At 40.5% G+C, this 19,011-nt stretch overlaps 1 protein-coding gene across 1 annotated transcript; it reads right to left on the reverse strand.

Annotated features, from left to right (window-relative positions):
* Window positions 1-481: 481 nt before the first annotated feature.
* LOC128628419 (tripartite motif-containing protein 5-like) lies at window positions 482-13,286 on the reverse strand. The gene is given in 9 exon segments (XM_053672143.1): window positions 482-1,521; window positions 1,652-1,851; window positions 1,999-2,136; window positions 2,425-2,525; window positions 3,697-3,764; window positions 9,031-9,342; window positions 9,899-9,988; window positions 11,595-12,041; window positions 12,043-13,286. Coding segments are annotated over 9 exon segments (1,536 nt in total). The 5' UTR covers window positions 12,088-13,286; the 3' UTR covers window positions 482-1,386.
* Window positions 13,287-19,011: the final 5,725 nt, after the last annotated feature.

Raw genomic sequence — 19,011 nt, forward strand, 5'->3', positions numbered from 1 at the left:
AAACACTTCCCTGCACTTCCCATTGTTAAGAAGTCCCACAATGGTACTTCTGAGTCATTGGACCATTATGAATAAGGTTTTAAAGCAGAGCTAACATATAAGTACAATTTTAGTAGAATAGAATTACTCCAGAAAAATGGGAAATGAAGACTCATTAGCTAGAAATGGTAGAAACATTTATTTTACAATTGCTAAAATTTAAAGAAAATTGTAACTCTTTCAAGTGATTGTATTCCTTAAAGCAAGAGTAATAATGCTGAAAATAAACTAATAATATGTTTAAAATGATGTATTTCAGTCACAGTGAGATATGAACAGGAAGTAAACAGACTGCATACTTGATTACTCCTTTTTTGCTGAAAAATGAGAGAGGTTACTGCAATATTGCTATGTTGTTTAATTTTCACGATAAATCAGACAAATTTTGTTAATTTTACTAATGAGAAACTAAATCCCATAGAATTTATTGAGGGAGATTATTTGATGAAGGCCAATATGCAGCAAACCAGAATTCTAATAAAATTCTCGGTGTCATACATATATACACTCATCTGTCACAGGCAGAGCTGCAAGAATCTGGACAGCAGCACAGAGGTATCCAGCATCTGAAATATGAGGCTTCAGAAAAAAACGCCCTCGTGCTCCTGAAGGCACAAACCTCTTTCATGAGACACTGGCACAGCTTATACTTCTCAGTCATCAGTAGAGAAAATGTTTATTAGGTTTAAACATGTTTCATATTTAATGACATTTTTCTTTGATAATGACCCCAATGATGGTATGTTTTTTATACCAGGACAATTTTTAGTAAATGAAGCCAGCATTCAAGTATCTTATTCAAAGTCACACTGCATGAATTGGGAGAGATTGGACTTGACTCAGACACTATGAACACAAACCTTCCACTTAGTACCTGTTATTTATGACACTGTCTCCTTCAGTCTTTGATGAAGAAGGAACATCATGGTTGAACTGATATGCCACTGAGAACTCATTTGTAGTGAATGTTTCCTCTACAAAACCTTGAATAACATACAAAATAAGTTGTTGAAGAGTTTTCCCTTTTCTTCTCAGTGCACAGGAAATGAAATTGTAAGAATTTAGTGTAGATGTCACCTCCACACAGGTCTTTTTTTATGATGCATTAGTCATTTTCTTTAGGATGATAAAAACAGTGAATTAAGTTTCTTTACTAATACAAACACGGCATTGGGGAAAATATACTTGACACAAGGCAAATTGTAAACTCTATTGTTGAATGAAGGATGTTGAAATGGGAAAAAAAGAGACGCAGCAATAAAAAATAGAGAAAATAGTGCAGAAAAGCTCAGTGTGTTAGGTGCACTCAAGGCCAGAGGCACTACAAAGCAGATGCAGGTGTAATATTTAAGAGCTTGGAGAACACAGTGTTATGAGGCCAGTACATGTCATGGGATTAAAATATGGATCAATTTTCTGAGAAAATGAACATGAAGAGAATTTACAGATGAGAAGCTCATGGGATAGTGCCAGCATCGTTGTCTAGGAAAACCCCATCGTGACAGGGAGGAACAATCATACTGAGGGCTAACTGCAAGGGATCAGAGGGGGAAAATTCCACAAAAGCATTATGTTCAAACTGATTCTCTAATCCTATAACCCAAAGACACTATTTAGGTTGATCGCTAGAGGTATCAGAGACTTTTTTAAAAACACATACCCCCATGTACCAGACCTGTTTCTCTGACACATCCACCTCCCAGTAATGTTCCCCTGATGTGATAACTGGTACACCAATTACAGCAGAAGTGTTCTTATTTGTATCAGAATGGGGCTCATCTGTCACTTGTCTCAGATCTGCAGACGTGGCAACATTTCATTTGTTCTTGGGAGAGTACAGGGTAATGTGACCTATAGAAATATTACTGGGTTGGATGAGGGATAGGATGTGCCTTTGTTTGTGACATTGTAGTGTGGAAACTGGGAAGAATTAGTTCTGTTCTTGGTAATAGGTATAACACTGGTGAAGCATAATACGTATGTGGTAAGGAATTGTAGGTCTCAAAATCAGAGACAATAAAAACACAAAATTCTGAAAAGAAAATGAGGACAAGGGTTTATGATACTTACCCTGATATTGATGCACATCTGTAAGCTCTGAAATGATAACAATTCATAATAAATATAAGCAAAGGAGTCAGCACTACAATCTACTTACTGTCTACATCAGGGAAAGACTGGGTCTATGTGAGGCAGTAAATGGAATAATGAGAGGAGAACAAGGCATCTGGTCACTCCCCATTAACTATAGCTACATCATCAGCACATGATATCCATCCTCCTTTGTCTCCTCTATACACACCTAGAAACTGAACCCTCCCTCCCTCTTCTACTCCCCACCATCACCAGATCCCACAGCCACCGCCCAGCTCTGGCATTCCTCACCATGAAACCCTTGCAGGATCCCACTCAGGTCAGGAGCCTGGAACACTCTCCCTTGTTTCTTGGAGACAGTTTTTGGCTTCTTCAGAGTGAATTCAGGTCTTCTAGAGATGACAAAATAATATTCTCACACCTCTGACTTTTTGGCTCTACACAACTACTGATTTCTGTCTCTTTACCCCACTAAGCACTTGAACCTCCTTCCCTGGACCCTTGAGATAGGAGAGAGCAGAGTCCTGATTTTGGGACCAAAGAAAAGTGCTCATGTGTAACTTTACAGTACCCACTCTATGTTCTTAGGAAGGCCTTGACCTTGCAAAAGCACAGTTTAATCCTTTCAAAATGAAAAGTAACCACCACCTCTCTTACCACTTGAAATCATATAAAATTACATAATCTTTTTAAAGAGGAAACTTTGGTTCCTTGAAACAAAATAATGTGAGAAAAACTCACCAAATGGATATGGAGTGATATTACACAAAAGTGAGGTTGCAGAACCCAGTTCCTAGTTGTTTGTGGTATATCAAGTGAGGGAATCCTGTTTAGATAGGATCAAGACTTTAAAGTGTGCTCTGAACTAGGGAGGCTCTCAGAACAACATCTGAGATTCCAGGTTCTCTGGGAAAACAGAGTAACACTTGGAAAAGAAGACATTGTGGATACCATGCTAATAATCATCAGAATTCTGTGTGTTTTAAAAATTTCCTGCAGCCATGTGTGTATAAAAATTTAGACACAAGGATGCTGCCCTTCCATTCTTGTTTCAAAAGTGCATGGTTAAGAAGGATCAATTGTTTGCATAAGGGCCAAAATATTCTTTGTGATTCAAGTGTGTTTTTGAACAATACAGAAAACTGTATGGAAGGGACCTGGTTTTTTCTATTCCCAGGGGAGGATTTAAATTAAAAAAAGAGTTCTATCCAATTCTGAGTGCTTGGCAGTAGAGAAGACACAACTTACCCATAATAGATAAAGTCGCTATGAAATATAGGAACCTGAGTTACATACTTGAATGCGGGGTGAATAGAACTGATGAATTCACATGGCTCTGACAATGCAACATCTCATTCCTAACAGCTGCTGATTTAAACTCTGCAAATCCCCCATCCTAACCTAAAATCACCACTATAGAAAGTGGACTATTCGCAATAGTTAGAGAAAACGCAAACCATGATATGTGAACAGAAATTTAAAATAAAAACTACACCCGAATTTTCCTGCCCTGAGCAATACTTTATTCTCATTAACCACCAGATAACTTTAATGGCTTTAAACCTCTTTTCACAGCACCAAAGGACCGTCTCTGGTCTCCCGACATACATTTCCATGATGCCATTCACATCCTAGGCAGAAAAGAGAAAACATGAGTCAAGGAAGTAATAAGCGTCCTCACTTACAAACCTTCATCACATCTCTATTCCCAAATATAGTCCCAAAGTGAGAACCAAAAAGTAAAGAAAATACCTAAGTCAATCATTCAATAAAACTCATGTGAAGTTTTCATTTTAGGAAATAAAAGGTAGAAAAAACTTCTACCTTATGGAACCACAGCATGAGGCTTCCACCACCTGGACATGAAATATATTTAGGAAGAAAACATAAGGCCCATGATATTTTCCCCATGTTCATAAGGCTCCTCATGAGATGATTTTAATAATTTATGATTTGTTCACTTATTCAACGTGAATGTAAAGTGATGTGTATAATTACTTGTCAAGCATTATGCCATAGTTGGGAGAATCAAAGGTGAATAGTTAGAGTATTCCTCAGGAAGTTTACATGACTTCTGCTGAGGGTACAAAAAACAAATGCATTAATGTAGGATTGTCTCAAGTCTCTCCTCATTTGATACACCACTGTCTATAATTGGCCTCATCCACTCCAGATTCAACATGTGCAATTGATTTCCAAGTTTTATTTTTATTCAATTTTATCTCTTAAATGCAGATTAATACATTCCCTAGTAAAGAAGACTCAGGAACCAGTAACTTAGGATGTTTCGTATGTACTTTACTCCACCAAACAAATTGCTCCTCCCTCCCTTGTACCCCTTTGTTCATGTTACTAATATCTCCTTGGTCACTGTCCTAAACACTACAACACTTACCTGCATTTCGTTCTCTACCAAGCCAGTTTAGTCCACATTGTTAACAATTGTTCGTCATCTGAACTTTTTTTACCATCATAGATTTATTTCTTTGAATACATACGTACCAATATATTTGGTCTTCTCTATCTCAGACTAACTTCTTCCATGACACCATAAACCAGGCAGACTACTGGGTTTACACACACACACTACACACATTTGCTTTGCTCTCTATATTAGTACTTTGTGGCAGTAGGACAAAAACCAAAAGTGGAGGAAGTAGAAAAAAAGAATTTGAGGGAGAGTTTTTAATTTTAATCAAAGCTTAATTTTGAAGCTCAAACACTGCCCTCAGGATTTGGTCTATGTCACTCTCCAAATTCGATTTATGTTTTCTGTACTGACTTTCTCCTCAGTTCATGAAGACAACATGAATCTCCTTCCATAAATTCCTGAGAAAAAGAGAACTTGTCTTCCCATTATATCAAATAAGTCTGAGGCATGCATGGCAATGGCCTGAATTAGATCAGTGCCCATATTAAAGCATCTCCGTGTTGTTGCTGTAACATAGAAAGCAATGTCGGAGGCAAGTATCCACATTTTACTGGAATTAATTTTGTATTAATCTGAAGTAGACCATGATAAAATAGGATGCATGTTATATTTAGAAAAGCAACCACCAAAAAATAGGAAGTAGTAAAACAAAATTTTATACTAAAAATAACTGTTGAACTCAAAAGAAGCTTGTCAATGAGGAAAAGAAAAATGAAAATTTCTGGAAACGTATAGAAGCAAATAATATAATATAAATTAAATAGAGCTACATCAACAATTGCATTAAATGTTATTGTCTTAGTCCACCAATTGAAAGGCAGAGATTTTTGTACAATTGCTAGCTACAAGAGATATTTTGGATTCAAAGATATAAATATAGCAAAAGAAAAAATACAGAATTCCAGTCAAAATGGTGGAACAGGAAAAAGCTTGAATTGTCTTCTTCCACAACCATATGAAAATTATAATTAAATTAAAGAATAGCCACCCTGCCCTGGCTGGTGTGACTCAGTGGATTGAGCACAGGCCTGCGAACCAAAAGATTGTGGTTCGATTCCCGGTCAGGGCACATGCCTGGGTTGCAGGCCAGTTCCCAGCAAGGGCCAGTTCCCAGCAGGAGACACATGAGAAGCAACCACACATTGATATTTCTCTCCCTCTCTCCTTCCCTTCTAAAAATAAATAAATAAATATGTTTTTTAAAAAAATAAATAAAGAATAGCCACCCTTGAGAACCACATGAAAAGGAACTACACAAAACTCCTATAACTAAATATGTAGAGAAGAAGCCAGCTCCAAATTAGTAGGAGGGGCTCATACAAAACTGGGTGGTAATATACGCTTCTGTGGAGGGTAAGAAATAGTAGAAATACATTGGCTGCAGAGGTATAACCTGAGAAATGAGAAGTCCCAGCACCACATCCAGCTTCTCAGCCAAGAGTGCCAGTGCTGGGAAGAAGAGTCTCCACAACATCTGACTGTCAAATCCAGGACAGACTCAGTCCAGGTGAGATGGAGGGCTACTGAAATACCGGGCATCTTCTTTAAGGACCCTAGGACAGAGTCACTTCCTTACAACACTTGTCCTAAGTTCCAGAGAAGAGACAGAAGCCTGTGAAGTGCCAGAGACATACAGGGAGAAACTGAATTGTTTGGCTTCAGGTGGAGGGCTGGTGGGGCACCTCTCCCAAGGATTAACGTGCTGGCAGGTGCCATGGTTCTCTTGTGGAGCCCTGTCTATACACAGCCAGCAGCATGGGCCAGGGCCAAACCTGAATCCATTAACCAGGCTGACACCAATCTTGCCCTATCCAGGTGATTCTCTGAGACTCCACTACACCCATTTCAAGCCTCTGACTGAGTCTAAACTGAACTTTCCTAAATTCTCTTAAAGGTCCACAAACCCCAAACAAGCAGTGGTGGCCTCGGTGTGCCCTTTCCCTCTTGCTAAGCAGTCCTAGGGTGGCAGAAGTGGCAGCTGACCTTGGTTAACAGCTTAGCATCTCCAAGTCCAGTATGGGAACCACCAACCACAGATCACTTTGTTGCTCCTAATAGGTGGTGCTCTGACAAAGGAAGTGGCTAACCATGGCTCACACCAGGGCCTCTCCAAAGAAGCATAAGAATGAATACACCTGGTGTCCAGCTTCAGACTAACCAGAGTACCACCCAATTAGGGCCACAAATGACATACCCAAAAGGTGGACACAGCAGGCACATGAGCCCAACTAAAGTGCATCCCACCCCTTGGGGTCAACTTCTTCACTGGAGTCAATGACATTCCTCAGTCACTCTGCCTGAGGGTCAATGCCAGCCACAGATGTGCCAACAGCAATTAAGGCTCAACTACAGTGGGAGAACCCATACAACCCACACTAGAGACACCCCTAGAGCTCTGCACTCAGGGGAATACAAAAATGGCAAAGGATATTACTTCATAAGGCCACTCAGCCAAGACTGGAAGACATGGCAGATATACTTAGTACATAGAAGTAAATATAGGAAAGCAGCCAAAATGAGAAGACAAAAAAACATGTCCCAAATGAAAGAGCAGGAAAATACTTCAGAAAAATAACTAAACAAAATGGAAGCCAGATGCAGAATTCTAAACAGTTGTTATAAAAAGGCTCACTTAACTTAGGGAAAGAATAGATGATGCCAGTGAGAACTTCTAGAAAAAGACAGGACCCATAATGAATTAGATAGAAAGCATAAAAAAGACTAAGTGAGGAATGCAGAGAGAGAATCTTAAAAACAGCAAGGGAAAAGGAGTTGGTTACCTATGAAGTTTCCTATAACATTAGCAGCTGATTTCTCAATGTAAACTTTACATGCCAGAAGGGATTGGCATTAGTCAAGTGATTAAAAGAAAGGACCTACAACCTAGATTACTCTAGCCAGCAATGCTATCGCTTAGAATTGAAGGAGACACAAGGAACTTCCCAGATAAGAAAGAAGGTTTTAAGAAAAAAAAATTATAATGGCATCTATAGACCCTTTCACACAGTGGATGCACAATACACATTCTTTTTAAATTTTTATAAAGTTTTTGTATATTTAACATTTTAGGTTATAAAGCAAGTGTCAATACATTTAATAAGTGAAATAATAATATAAATGTTTTATTACACATAAAAAAGCGTGATTACACATTAGTTTCAAAGATACCAAGACTTGAACAATGAAAAAATCACAAAAGGAATTTGAAAATAGGTTAGATTGAATCAAAATAACAAGTAAATAATCCAGAAGTATAAAATATAGCAAAATTAACATATTTATATCATTAAAATGATAAGGAAAGATTGTGTCAAATCACTAGTCTAAATTCTCACTTTCAGAAACTATAAAACAGCAAATTAAATACAATACACACAAATGCATATACAGATTTATGTATAAATGTGCATATACACTAGCACAAGGAAACGATGTAATTAAGAGCAGATATAGGAAGGTGAAATACAGATAAATCAATAAAACTAATCAGTTTATTCTTGAAAAACACGATAAAATTAACCAAACATAACAACAACAACAATGAAGTCACCTTATAAGAAAGAAAAAATGAGACATTACTGAAAGTACTGTAAAAATGAAAGAGATTCTGCCCTGGCTGGTGTGGCTCAATGGATTGAGCACCAGCCTGCAAATCAAAGGGATGCCTGTTTGATTCTGAGATCAGGGCACATGCCTGGGTTGCAGGCCAGGTCTCCAGTAGGGGGTGTGTGAGAGGTAACCACACATTGCTATTTCTCTTCCTCTCTTTCTACCTCCCTTCCCCTCTGCCTAAAGAGAAATAAATCCTATTAAAAAGTAATGAAAGAGATTCTAAGGAATTATAATGACTGATTTCATGTTTACAAATCTGACAACTTACAATGGACATATTTCTACAAAAATGTGCTTTATCAAAATCTGACTCAAGAAATGTAAAAAATCTTAAGAAAACTTAATATATTCATATTTTAATCCTTTCCAAAAAAGAAAAGCCCAGAGTGAGATGGTTCCACTGGTGAATTTACTGAATTATTAAAGAATAAATAATACTGATCTTTCATAGTTTCTTATTAAAAAATACACATGAGGAAAAAACCTCAACTCATTATATGAGGAAAAAACAAAAACAAAAACAAAACTCTTGGGACCCAAGGAGGTTTCTGAAAACTGTTCTAGGCTAGATCACAGATATAGGGGCCTATAGAATATAATTAGAAACAATGAATCTTCTCTCCAAAGTCAAATTTTTGCACTACAATTGATATGTTAATAAAAACGAGTTTTTCCCTTATTATTGACACATTCAATTATTCCTATAACCTCTGAAATAGATGTAGGAAAAGGTTAATGAAAGACCATGAGAACCTCAGTGTCACCACCAGAAACAGCACAGCCACACATCACAGCAAGAAATTTACTCTTCATTTTCCTCAGTTCAGGTGCTGGGGCTTCTTTCCAAGTCTTACCTGCAGCATCTTCTCTGTTGACCCCTGCAACTGATGCTCCAGCTCTGACATGAGATATCTCAACACCTGGGTCTGCTGGACCAGCTCACTCTCAGCCTGTTCCAGGTCACAGAAAACATCTCCCTCCTCCTTTGCCAGCTTTTGCAGCTCCTTCTGCTCTTCAGTATCCAGGATGCCTCTCAGTTGTTTAAAACAGTCCTGGACACTTCGGCTCTCATTTTGTATTTGATTTTTCAGGAATGAGAAAGAGAGAGGGACTCGGGCTGTTAGGTAGAGACTGGAAGCCAGAAGAAGTATTTGATTTGGAAGTTCTCACAGGGAAGAGAAATGGAAGCAGGAGAGCAATTCTTGGGGAACGCTACTTTTTCCTATTACTTTCTCTTCATCACATTCCAAAATAAAGGCCTCAAGTCCACATTATTGAAGCCAACCCTAAATAAAATAGGACACTTGGTGTGGGTCAGCTTTTACACAGCTGCCCAGAACAGTTATGCTCCCCTGCATTACTCCTGACCCCCATACCCACCCTCAGCTAACTTTGAGCACCAGGGGACAGAGCCATGAACCACTGAACACTGTACTCCCCTGGAAGAGTTCAAGGCTCAAAATAATGATGACAGAAATGAACACAGAAGTCACTAGCCATTCTCACCAGAGAGTCTGAGAATCACTAACCTACAAATATCTGTGTTAATTTGTGACAGGTTCTATTTCAGCCCCATCCCTATTAGGAAAAGGATAAAGAATGCTTAGTAAGTGACCAGACTTATCAACTGTCAAGTAACAGAAGGCAAAGAGCTCCTTGGGACTAAGACTCCAGGCAGATTCTTGTCTAACTCCCTCAGGAAGATTCTCCTTCTACCTCCTAGGAAGTCTTCTCTTCTCTAATGTCAGTGCTCAACTTCTCAGCTTTCTGCTGCTGAGTCCTCAGCCTGTCCAGAGCTGCCTGCAACTTTTCCTGAGGGAGGAGCCACACCAGAAGCTAGCTATGGTCATTCTCAGCAACAGAATAGTGCATGAGTCCCTCCTGGGAAGCTCGGGAAGCTCGATTGAGCTCCTAAACTCCACCTCCTGTCTCAGACACCACCCCCACAGCCCGCCCTTGTCCACAGCCGGAGGCAAACAGTGGCCAGCTAGTGAAGCTAGCCTGGGCTCTGCCTCCAGTCTGCTCCACACCACCCTGCCCCCCACCACGGAGCTAGCTTCCTGTCCCGGCCCCTGACCTCTCTCTGGAAAAACAGGTCCCTGGTGCCAAAAAGGCTGGGGAATACTGGAATAGAGGGCAAATAAGGAAACCAATCAAGCTGATCTCTGAAGAGACCAGAGTTTACAGGAACCGTGAAATAGAAATTAAAATCTGTGACTTGAAGGAACTTTGATGTGGTGAATGTGTTCTTTAAGACTCATGTAATAGAAGCCACCATTCCCATGTCAGGAGAAGACTGATTCTCTTTGTCCTAGAAGAAACCTGATCCTGTAGTAAGGAAAGAATTTAGGCATCAGTCAACCCAACTGCCCACTTACCCCTCCTGTTCAAAGGGGCAGGGACAGCTCTACTTGGGCACCAAACCTCCACCTATTAGCACAAGCTATAGAAATATCCACTTCTTGTTTGAGTCTGCTCATCATTTTGTAGTCGTATGGAATGTACAGGAAAGTCCTTTGGGCCTGGGAAGGTGAGCATAGGAAGAAATGTGATCAAAGTAGTCTATCTTGGGGGCTGGGAAAAGCAGCAACACAAGGATTGAGAGTTGTTTTGTGTATCAATAATGTCAGACAAGCTTCATACCTATATGCAGAAATGGTTGTTTTGGATATCAAGAATAGCAGACTAGTCTCCCAGTCTGAGTGGAGCCAAAAAGGTATGTATGACTTTAACCCATGTTGTAACTGGGAGGCATCTCCCCCAGTTACAGCACCTGTGCCAGAGCTGGGAAATGGTTTGCTCCACACCACAGGGCCACGCCTGCAGGAAATAACTATGGCAACCAAGAAAGACAGAGAATATGGGAGTGCTAGTAGGTGTAGCCAATTGTGGGAGGGGTGAAAAGTGGGATCATGGAGGAGATTCCAGGCTGGGATTTAAAGGCAGGTTGCCATAAGGGTCCCCGGGGGAACAATTTGAGACCATGTCATGCAAAAGAGGGTGAAAGGATTCTCACTGGCAGCTCCATGAGGAGGTGCCACATGGTTTTGGATTAAGAACTGAAGATCACAGTGACACAGTTGATGATGCTGCAGACTTCTTTTTTTCTTTTGGAGGATGGTACTTCTGATTGGCATATTCTGAGGCTGGTCTTACTGGGCAAAGAGGGGAAGGCAAGGCTGTGTGTTTGTGAGTGTTTTAAAGTGACTTTGAAATTTAAGTGCAACATTCTACCATTACTCTAAACCTGTGTAACTTTTGAATTAAGAGTTCCTTTCCTTTTCACAAACTGGCATTGAGAGTCACAGTTTAGACTAGTGGTGGGCAAGGACAAATCTAGAACAGAAAGACCCAAGGAGGTGGGGGGAAGGGGCTTGTTTCTGTAACAGTATCTTGGCCCCCAAACAGGTCCATTCTATAACAAAAGTAAAGATTTCACATCAAGTACTATTTTCTGCCCTGTCTTTCCTCCATCCTGGTCTGTTACCCAGTACTCCTGGGCAACCTCCTCCATGAAGAAAGTGTGGTGATCTTGGTAATCTTGAGACCTCTCATAGAGCCAGCAAATGAACTTCCCGTCCTCTTTACAGAATAGCAGGAGTTTCTCTCCATGGCACTCACAGAGATCTGTCCTTTGCTCCTCCTCTGGGCTCAACTTGACCTCCCTAAGTGTCTCCACTATGTTGGCCACATGCCAATTTGGCCGCAGGTTTGCAGGCTGGTAATGGCTTTGGTGCATAGGGCAGCTGCTCTCTCCTTCTTCACTGACCATGAACCTCTTGGTGTTTGCAGTGAGGCAGGCTTAGCAGAAGTTCTGCCTACAGTCCAGGATCAGAGGTTCTGTCAAGAACTCCAGGCACATGGGGGCAGGTCACCTTCTCCTCTATGTTCACCAGGATTTCTGAAGCCATCGCAGCTGCTCCCCTTGCTCCTATCTGTCCTGATCTGAGGTTGCTCTGACTCACAGATTTCTGCCAGATTGGAAAGGTTAAAGGGAGCAGAGTGAGAAAGGTAGGAATAAATTATGCTAACTCTATAAATTAAGCACAGGGCAAGAACAATACTGAAGAACAAAAAAGAAAAGGTAGAGAAACAAGGAAAGGAGCTTGGTGACCTGGTAAAAGGACAATTCATACAATTTTAAATACTTTTAGTTCATCTGACATGACAAATTTCATTTTTATCTGTGCAGTGGTTATTACTATCCTTCGCTTTTACACAACAGAAGGATGATATGAACCCTTCCTACCAAGATCCTTGTGTGACCCAACATCTCACCCACTTCTTTCTCATCCTCAATGCAAAAAGACATCCATGTGATACCAAAACACATGTGTTTTGGTGCAAAACACATCCTCAATGATAAAAACACCAAACCACCTATGCGGCTGGGCTTTTATACCCACTCTTCTCTCAGTATGCAGTGCTGCCCCTGGTATAAGTAGGATTCACTCTCAACGTCCACTTAACTCTCTCCTTACATGTTCATTTATTGGAAAGACATGCTCTGACTGCTTATTTACAGTGTAACCATTGCTATCATTTGCTGTATTTTGAAATGACTTGTTATGAGGACAAAATATGTGACAATGTGTTCATGTATGTGACAAGAGCAAACCCTTTATCAGATGTGTACATAGAGACAGTAAGTGACGTAAGAAGATTATTTATCTTTGATACACAGAGTCACGATGAGCCTACTGTATTCAGGGGTCTGCTCCTACCTTAGTAAGTTAATCAAAGACAAAACAGGTAATTTAGAAGGTTTGAAGAAGTCTTGTGTTGATAAATGATAAAATTTAATGTCCTGAAATATACCAAAGACATCGATAGGAGCCCAAAGGTGTGTGTTGATGTGGATGGTGGGGAGGGAGAGAGTATAATATACTCATAGGATCACACAAGTCACATACCTGGGGAAATGAGAACACAGATGAAATAAATACCAGTACTGGGAACAAAGTCTCAAAATATCATGTAAGACTATTCAGTTAATTGTTAATGACTATAAATTACATGCTAACAACTAAACTAATACCCACAAACAAAAAGATGAGCCTAAACAGAGAGATTAAATCACTATTACCCTAAATTTCACTTTGAAAGTAACAGTGAATTAAATCATCAGCCAGATTTTATTTATATATTTATATAAATATATATATTCATATATTTATACGAATTACATTTTTATATATGTACACACACACACACACACACACACACACACATATATATATATATACTGATGTGAAAAACACTACTAGAGAGGTGTGCATGTTGTTGGGAAATCTAATAATGGGGGCAAATAATTGGTTGTCCAGCAACTCCAACTTGAAAACATATGGGTTGAAGTGAAAGCTGAAGAAGATGAAGGAAATATGGCATATAAGTGAGGAAAAATGTAATAGGTAAAGAAATGACCTGTTCATAAAAGATGTACCACCCTGTCTGAATTTAGAAATGACAGTACAGCTGGTATGCCAAAAACCACTAGCCCTTTGGAATCCCATAAGCTCCCAATGACCATGATATATGGCACTTCCCCAATTACGTGACATTTAGGGGCTCTTTTCCAACAGCAAAAGAAATTATCCATGTTTTACCCTTATCATGTTTTACATGATTAGCTTTGCCCTTGTGTGGTCATGTGTTAGATGGATCCACTGCAGAAATGGGAAGATGAGTCAGATGCATGCAGTTGCCCAGGGGAGAGAAGATGATAGATTTCAGGACAAGGTAATGAAGTAAATAGAGAACAGGGAAGAGAGTAAGACATAGGATAGGGGTAAGAAGAAAAAATGGCCATTAGATTAGGTCCCTGGGAATAAAGAGTCAACATCAGGCTCTTTCTTTCTATAGAAGTAATATTGGCTTACTCTTCTAATAAGTTGGGTATTTGGTTTTTGTTTCATTTTCTGAAAAACTTATGAGGCTACAATAAAGCAGAAGGTCAGCTTCATAAAGCCATACGATTGATAACGAAATAGCCTCATGTGGAAAGTGCATTTTGAGGACTTCCTGTAGAACTCAGCTGCCAGTTAATAAGCTAAGACTTCATTTTTCTTAAGGAGAGGGTGACTTTTACAACCAACACTGTCTGTTTTAGACCCTTGGATGCTGTGCTTATGAGCTTTCACAAAGTAAATAGTATACTCTAGCTCTGGGCTTACATAACCTATGGTAGTTTCACACCTGTCCACTAAGTCTGGCTTCTTAAAAGGCTGAAATAACAGGAATAATGGACCTTCTGTAGCACTGTGAAGACCTTCACTGGGAGCTCACTGGAGGCAGCCATTGTTGACATGCCATTTCCTGTCCTATATCCCTATCTCAGCTAAGTGACCTGGAAGTTTATATCTTATCAGATCACATGAAGGAGAACGATAATCCAAATTGGTAATCATGTTGATAGTCAGTCAGAGAGGGTATCAGAGTCGTAGCACCAGTGGTAGCACAGTGATGCTCATTCTCCCACCTGGACTCAAAATGGCCCTGTGGCCACAGTTTAGGCTCAGGAGTTCTCTCAGGTGCTCCAAGTAAATGGGACTAGAAAGCAATAAGGAAAGAAAGAAAAAAATCTCAGTAGATATTTATGTCTCAATGGTTACTAAGACTGATGGTAAAAGAAATATCTGTAGTATGACATAATACATTTTCTTTTAGCTCTGTGCTAGAAAGGGAAATATTATAAAGGCAGTATGAAGATGAATTTAGATCTACTGACACTGTCCACTGGTACCATGTCCATCACATATGAAGGGAACCCGATAAGGAATGAGGCTGAAGGAGAACCAGAAGTGTATTACAGCAGATGTCCAGATACTGAAAACAGCCCAGAAGCCTATGCAGGTAGCCTGGCTGCAGAGACTATGGTTCAGATCAGGCTCTGATAAACTGCAAGATCAGAAGTAGGCAATGCATCAGAAGTAGATATTAAATAATGTCTACCCCTGTTTGTGACTCAAGCATGATCCAAACATGGGGAAGAAACTTTCAATTATTTGTCATTCCATTCAAGATCCAACCAATCCTGAGACACAACAAAAGCCTATAGAGAAAAAAGGAGCAGGATATGTATTTTTGCCTAGGGGCTATAGAATTTATTTCTATAGCATGGCTACAAGGACCTAAGGTCAAATCATTTGCTGCTGCAGGACACAGACGAGGAAAGTGCAGAGGAGCTTGAGTTATCACAGATGGAGGTTGATGCCTCACAACCTAAGGAGTGACTCCAGGACTCCAGAGCAGGCAGGGAGATGCTAGATATGGAAACAGGAGTGGTGTCTGCACTGAAGGGATATCACAACTGCCTAGACCACCCCGGAGGACCTATGGGTTTGTGCCCCACATTGTGCTACCTAATTCAGGAACCTATATCAGAACACCAAGCCCATGAAACATCTGCCTTCAAAACAAACAAGGTTTAATATGCCCAGGAGAACCCTAAGGGTATAGGGCACAGAGGTCCTTTCTTTAATGGCTCCTGCACAGGACTTAAAGAACCTACCTCAGGATGTGGGGCAGAGGCAGAAGTTTGAGAAGTACATAGACCATGAAGGCGATTCATCTTTTGCAGAAGTGGAAGCTGGTTGGACTCTCACCAAAGGCAGAGATTAGGGATGTGGGTGACAGTGCTGATCCAGCCAATACCTTGTCAGCGTGGGGGCTGCATCTCCCTCTAACCTGTAGGTGCTGCTGGTTATGTCTGCCCCATCCCCCTGCTGCAGCCACTCAGAGATGACCAGGGAGTGCCCATGTCCCACACTTCTCTCCCAGGGTCATCACCCCTTTGCCACCATTGAGACTTTACAGGAGCTGCTTCCACCACTGTGACCCTGTCTGAACATTTGGGCCTAGGAATCCCTCAAATGGGACACCCCTTGAGCTCCTGTTGTGATGCCCGGGCTGTGAAAAGGTGCAGTTTTGTGCTCCAAGGTCTGTAACAGTGGAACACAGTGTTCTTGGCAGACTACCCCCCGCCAGGCACTGCACAAAAAGCAGAAGGAAACACCCCCAATCTTCCTGGGAACAATTCCCATTCACTCATTTTAGAGTTCCAGCCTGAGGGGTAGTCTTGGGCTTGACTCTCCTACCTGAAGGGTAGTCCTGAGTGTTCCAGCCTTTGGAGAGTCAGGGATTCACCTGACTTTGACCACAGACCCCCAAACCTGGGGCCTGTGGTCCACAAAGAGGATCCAGAGGAGCAGAGTGAAAATGAAAGTTAACTTCTTAGGGGAGGGGCAGGAATGGAGAAAATCTGTGAAGCAATAAGCAGCTACCAACAACTACTTTCTTACTCGTAGCTGAACTCTGCTCCCTGAAGCTGTTCTTATGGCTCTCAGAGTAATTCATCTTTGAAGAATTACATTTACCTAAGGCGTGTAATGTCACATAGGTCAACCCCATCTTTCTCCCTTACAAACGAGGTTCCCTGAAAAGTGAAAAAAGTCTGTCTTTTACCACAGCGAGGACCCATGCTGAAGTCTCGCTTAAGGCTGTGATACTGGCAGCTCTCTCCTGTCCTGTATCCACCAGCTGAAGGAAGTGAATCTGCCCATTTGTATCCTGTTAGGTCATGTGAGAGGGAATGGCTACTCAAATTTGAAATTACTTTAGGTGGTCGGGCAGAGGGGCTCTCCCAGGTACCGGTCTGGGTGGTATGGGTGGTAGCATGGTGATGTTGACTTTCAGAACCTAGATTCAGTATGACAAAATTACACTTTTCCTAAGTGGACTGCAGAGATCAAAATGAAATGTCATGTATTGGGCAATGTCATCTAATACTATTTAACAAATAATCTCTATATCGCTAGCATAATAAAAAGGAAAAAAAGAAAAGTAATTGTGATGAATAAGTTTATGGATCCATGTGACTGGGCACAGGGTTCCCAGATTAATCATTATTTCTGGGTGTGACTGTGCAGGTGTTGTTTCCAGATAAGATCAGCCTTTGGATCTGTGGTCTCAGTAAAATAGACTGAGGGCCTGGGCAGAACAAAGAGGCAGAGGAAGAAAGAAAGGAGTTCCTTTTGCTTCCTGCCTGCCTGCTTGAGCTGGGATGTACATTTTTTCTGGCCTTCAACTAGGAGTTACTCCATCAACAACTCTGGTTCTCAAGCTTTAAACTTGAACTAAATTATACCGACAGCTTCCCTGGGTCTCTAGCTTCTAGACAGCAAAGCCTAGAACTATTCAAATGACATAATCACATGAGCCAATTACTGGTAGTCAATCTCCTTAATGTGAATGAAGGATATATATAATATTGGTTGTGTTTCTCTGGAGAACACTGACTAATAGAATATGAAACAGTTCAAAAACCATGAATTAAATGATGCAAGTGAGGACACAAATGATAATGATTCAGGTGGACAGTGCAATTTCAAAACATGTATTGGGGCAGTTAAGGGCACAAAGAGAATGTTGTAGAGGTGATAACGGACAAAGGCATTCTTAATCCAGTAAGAACAGGTCAGATAAGGAGAAGCCAGAATTTTAAAAAGCCTTTAACTGTATCTACCATCTGAGCTAGTCTGGGGTATAGCTGTTTCCTTAACAGAAGAAGAGGTGGTTAAATAAATAAATAAATAAATAAATAAAGAGATGCCCTTACTTTAACTCTTTTCTCATGGGTCTTAGGATCTTGTTGTCATGCCACATCTTCAGTTATCTTTTCAGATTATTAACAATCAGGCACCTCATTTTGTTGTATGAAATGTTGTAAAGATGCCCCCAATGGAAATCCTTTCCCAAGTACTCCTGCTCCTGATCTCTCAGATGAGCTTAGTTTCTGGGTGGCGGATGTGGCCCAAGGAGAAGATGAGCAAGACTAATGATGTTACAGGCGTTGCAGTGGATCCTTAAGTGTACACTTGGAAATCTTGAAGGACCAGTAACTACAAAAGAAGCTACAGAGAAGGGCAACTGTCACACTGTTAAGGTTCACAAACCCAGAGAGGACAATGTGCTAGCAAATTATGTGAACAGCCATGCCAAAATTCTACATTATAGGAATTACAGGTGTCAATTATGAAGTTTGATAAACTCTGACTTTCTCGGTTTTCTTTCCCACAGTATCGTTTCATCCTTGAGCAAGGCTAGATATAGCTCCCTTATCTTCTGGTGTCTGTCCTGAACTGTTCCAGAAACCTGGGCTGTGGTCTGCAGAAACTCCATAGTCTCCTTCTCTAGGGATTCTTTGTTAAGGTTTCTCAGGAAGTTGTCTCTAAACAAGGATTACCTCTGAGAGTCAGAACTCGTTTAGTATACCTGACTTAGAAAATGAAAATGCATCACTACCCCAGCTTGTACCCACAACTGTAAGTTTCATGAAATCAGGTTGGGGCTCTTTTTATTTTGTTGCTTATTGACTCATGTCTATTAGAAGGTGTTGCATATAAGTAGTTATAAATAGGTATATACATTTATCACTTGTATATAGTTTTAACAGAATTGAGCACTGGATCTGTGAAAGAATTGGAAAAGAAAGAAGTATGAACAGAAGAGGGGTCATGGGATAAGAGAGGTCATTTCTTTTGAACACTGCAGTCAATACCCCTGTGCTTGTCATTCATGCACAGTCATACTCTGATCTCTCCGAAACCTCTGTTTCAATCATATAATAGACCTGAAACTACAGCACTCTTAATATCTCTGCTTTAACCACCATGCTCCATATAGCCATTGTTCTCTTCTGCAAGTATGGGGCAATGTAAAATGGTACTATCACTTTGAAAAAATCTGGCATTTTGTATAACAAGATACCCTAAAATCCAGTAATTCGACTTACAGCTAATAATATGCAAAGCAAGGGGAAAAAGTGAGGGTCCATT

Source organism: Artibeus jamaicensis, unplaced genomic scaffold, assembly GCF_021234435.1.
Source record: "Artibeus jamaicensis isolate MK-2021 breed Jamaican fruit bat unplaced genomic scaffold, CSHL_Jam_final contig_1940, whole genome shotgun sequence".
NCBI classification, from domain to species: Eukaryota; Metazoa; Chordata; class Mammalia; order Chiroptera; family Phyllostomidae; genus Artibeus; species Artibeus jamaicensis.